The 3,671-nt window shown below is 47.5% G+C and overlaps 1 protein-coding gene across 5 annotated transcripts in view; it reads right to left on the bottom strand.

Moving 5' to 3' along the window:
- Positions 1-19: 19 nt before the first annotated feature.
- The window catches only part of si:dkey-183c6.8 (protein O-GlcNAcase), an 82,392-nt gene continuing 78,740 nt past the window's right edge, over positions 20-3,671 (bottom strand). For 4 of the 5 annotated variants that reach the window (XM_043692331.1, XM_043692151.1, XM_043692425.1 and 1 more), the window contains one exon: positions 20-2,492. In XM_043692331.1, the coding sequence (XP_043548266.1) occupies positions 2,356-2,492 (137 nt within the window). In that variant the 3' untranslated portion in view covers positions 20-2,355. The remainder of the gene's footprint in view (positions 2,493-3,671) is intronic. The other variant, XM_043692241.1, reaches the window with a different exon arrangement.

Genomic DNA, 3,671 nt, shown 5'->3' with positions numbered 1-3,671 from the left:
CCTCACCCTCTCCCCCACAATACCCCCTCTCCCTGTGACTGCATTTTTCTCTGGGGTGACCCTGTCCGTTCGTCAATGACAGCGGAAGTGCCCATCTACCCAGCACCTGGGGAATAGCATCCTCTGCCTCCTCACCGCTCCAACACTTCACCAGGCTCTCAAATCTGCAAATCCCTGATGTGTTCACCCAAGGGTGAGGAGCTGGATCGGGGCAGGGTTGCGGAGGGTGTTGAGGTTTGGATGCACTTGGCTGCATCATTTAATGGGAACTTAGGGAGTTATTTGAGGGAGCTGAGAGGATTACACTGAGAGGGTGAAGATGAAAAGGAATAGGAGGAGGAGGGGACAGAAAGGTCAAGTGCAAATACATTGCTGTTTAACATAACTGCAAATGGAGAGAACTTCCAGCGAGCCAACAACATATACAGCTTGAAACCAGGTTAATCCAGCAGGTAGTCAGGGGTTTGAATATTTACCCACTCAAGTTGTAGAAGGTAGACCGAACCAGAACCAATGTTAGAGTCTGTCAGTGTACTTAATGCTGTGTTGGTCTCTCATCAGGAGAGGCCCAGTGTGTATTAGAGATTAGCCCAATGGTTTAGTGTTTTATTCCTGGTGTTAACTGGCTGATTAACCATGTAGGAACACAAGAGCAGCCAGGGGTTAAATCTCCATTCACACTGTGATATTGTATGGAGCTGATGTCAGGAAGGAATTCTTAATGCAGACGCTCAGTCAATAATCTCTCCCTCTCCCTCCCTTTCCACTAAGAGCTCCTATCTAAACCCCACTGTCGCACTGCCCTACATCTCCAAGACTGCAGCACTTCCACCCTCACTGCCAGGGCAACTAGGGACGGGCAATAAACTGGCCCAGCCAGCTAAGCTCACATCCCCAAAACAAGAACTGTCAATCGAAAATTTCAGAATATGTACTGGTGGAATAAGGGAAGGACGTAGTGGGGAGTAGGTGGGAGTTAAGACACAGATTAGCCATAATACCACCTGCTTGTATCCACCAAGTGCCTTTGATATCTTCAACTGCAAACCTGTCATTGAGTATGTTATAATTCTGTCATTATGGCAGGGCTGCACAAGATAAACAGTGGGTCCAATTTCCTTCAGATCTGCACTCAGGGTACATATATTTCCAAGTGCAAAGCAGAGAGGAATGAGTGAGTGAGTCTATGTGTGTAAGAAAGAGAGCGTGAGTGAGTGTCCCCGCACACACATCCAAGAATGTGAGAGTGCGCGCGTGTGTGCAAGTGCGCGTGCACGTTTCTGTGCATGAGTGTGTGTGCACGTGTGCACATCTGTACGTGACTGAGTGAGTGTGTCTGTGTGCATCTGTACATGTCTGTGCGCGTCTATGCAACTGTGTGTGCGTGTCTGTATGCATTTGTACATGTCTGAGTGTGTATTTCTGTGTGTCCGTGACTGTGTCTGTGCGCACCTGTAAGTGTCAGAGTGGTGCGTCTGTGTGCATTGTACCTGTCTGTGTGCGTCTGTACGTGTCTCAGTGTGTATGCCTGCGTGTCTGTGACTGTGTCTGTGTGCGTCTGTATGTGTCTGAGTGCGTGTCCATTTGTACCTGTCTGTGTATGTCTGTACGTGTCTGTGTCTCTGTGTCTGTGCAACTGTATGTGTCTGTACGTGTCTCAGTGTGTATGCCTGTGTGGCTGTGACTGTCTGTGTGCGCATCTGTACGTGTCTGAGTATGTGTGTCTGTGTGCATCTGTATATGTCTGTTTGAGTCTGTGTCTATGCGTGTGTCTATGTGACTGTGTGTGCGTCTTTATGTGTCTCAGTGTGTATGCCTGTGTGTCTGTGTGCATCTGTATGTGTCTGAGTGCACCTGTCTGTGTGCATCTGTACTTGCCTGTGTGCATGTCTGTGTGCAGTTGTACCGTGTGTCTGAGTGCGCGTGTCTTTGCGCGCATCTGTGTGCATCTGTATGTGTCTGGTGTGTGTGCATGTCTGTGTGTGAGAGAGAATGCGTGTCTGTGTGTGTTGGGGGGAAGTGGTGGGTTACTGTCAGTCTAGCTCATATCTGATCCACCTTTTTGGTAAGCCAAGACATAAATGCATCAATTGCTCATTAGCCCTGGGATTCAGTGCACCAACCCTCTTAATCCACGAAAATTTCTAAATCTGACCATCTGTCAGTCAACCATAGGGTTAACGTCCAAACACAGCGAAGGGAAGCAACTTCAGTAAACGTTACAGTCCAACCGAGCATGGCCCACAGAAAAACACACACGCGGTCTCCACCTTGTCACTGTGACCATTAAATGTGCAAACTCAACAAAATGTGCATTTGGCCAGCCCGCCAAATGCCACTGTAAACAGGTGAGGTCTACATGAGCCTCCCGAAGATCACAGTCCCTGGTGCAGAAGCCTCAGCTCCAGGCAGTTCCAGGAAACCCAGGCTGAGATGAAGCTCCAACTGCTCCTTGTCACTTGCCTTCAGCTCACAGAATACACCCTGGGAACCTAAAGGAAAGGGGTCAGAGGTAGGGAAGGAGAGAGACAGAGAGAGAGAGAGAGAGAGAGAGACAGACAGAGAGAGAGAGAGAGAGACAGAGACAGAGAGAAATGATAGGGAAGGAGAGAGAGAGACAGACAGACAGACAGACAGACAGAGAGAAAAGAAGAAATGAGAAATAAACAGAGAAAATAAGACGGTGAGAAATAGTAGAAGAGACAAAACAAAAAAATTGAGGAATGGATCAGAGGACGATGAAAAGAAAGAGGTAGAAAGAGAGTGAAAGAGAAAGGAAGGTTAGTCACACACAGAAAATAAACATTGTATTATCATCATCACTGCTTCGAGATCCAGGAATTGCCTCCTGAGCAGCACTATGAGTGTCCCTGTACCAAAGAGGCCAAATCACCATCAACTTGGTCGGGGTAATGAGAGATGGATAACAAATTCTAGCCCAGCCAGCCATGTTACCATCCCAAGAATGGTATGACATTTTTTTTTTTGCACATGTCTGCAGTTTCCTGAGAGAGTGTGGCACTGTTGGATAAAATTCTGTGCATTATAATTTCAAATCTTACAGCACGTGAGGCCATTTGGCCCACCAGGCTTGTGCCAACACCTTGAAAGAGCAAAGCAATTAGTCCCACTGCACCCTCACACTGTCCCTTCGCTCTGTAATTGTTTTATCGCCTTCAATTTTCATTCAATGGAAATCAAACTTCCGGTGAAATCTTTTGTCACCCATTAGCGATTTTGTAATGACCTGCTGCATCTGTACAGCACCTTACAATGTCAAAGCTTTCAGGTATTGCCCACAATGATGTTTGCAATGCCGTGGACAGTGCGTTCTGGTTCCCTTGGGACTTAGCCCCACACCACAGGAATGCTACACTGTCAGAGGTGCTATCTTTTAAATGAGACCGCCCTCTCTCAGCCAATCGGAGCCTTCCCCATGGGGCCCACCAACTTCATTCATATTAAAAGACTTCTGTTTCAGATAACAGATTAAAATGAATGGCAGCAGTTATCAGCAAAGCAGGTCAAGAGATTGGCGGTAGTCGTATGTGGAATTAGAGCGCAGTACGGACAGTGAAGAGACAACAGGAAGTGTTTCTACAGTAAGAGGGTTCGGGCTGTTCAGGGAGCAGGATAGGAATAACACGGTGTGTGTGTGCAGGTGTGAGGCA

This window comes from Chiloscyllium plagiosum, chromosome 1 (genome assembly GCF_004010195.1).
Source record: "Chiloscyllium plagiosum isolate BGI_BamShark_2017 chromosome 1, ASM401019v2, whole genome shotgun sequence".
Taxonomy (NCBI): Eukaryota; Metazoa; Chordata; class Chondrichthyes; order Orectolobiformes; family Hemiscylliidae; genus Chiloscyllium; species Chiloscyllium plagiosum.
The sequence above is the reverse complement of the archived record's forward strand: the minus strand, read 5'-3'. Positions and strand labels throughout refer to the sequence as shown.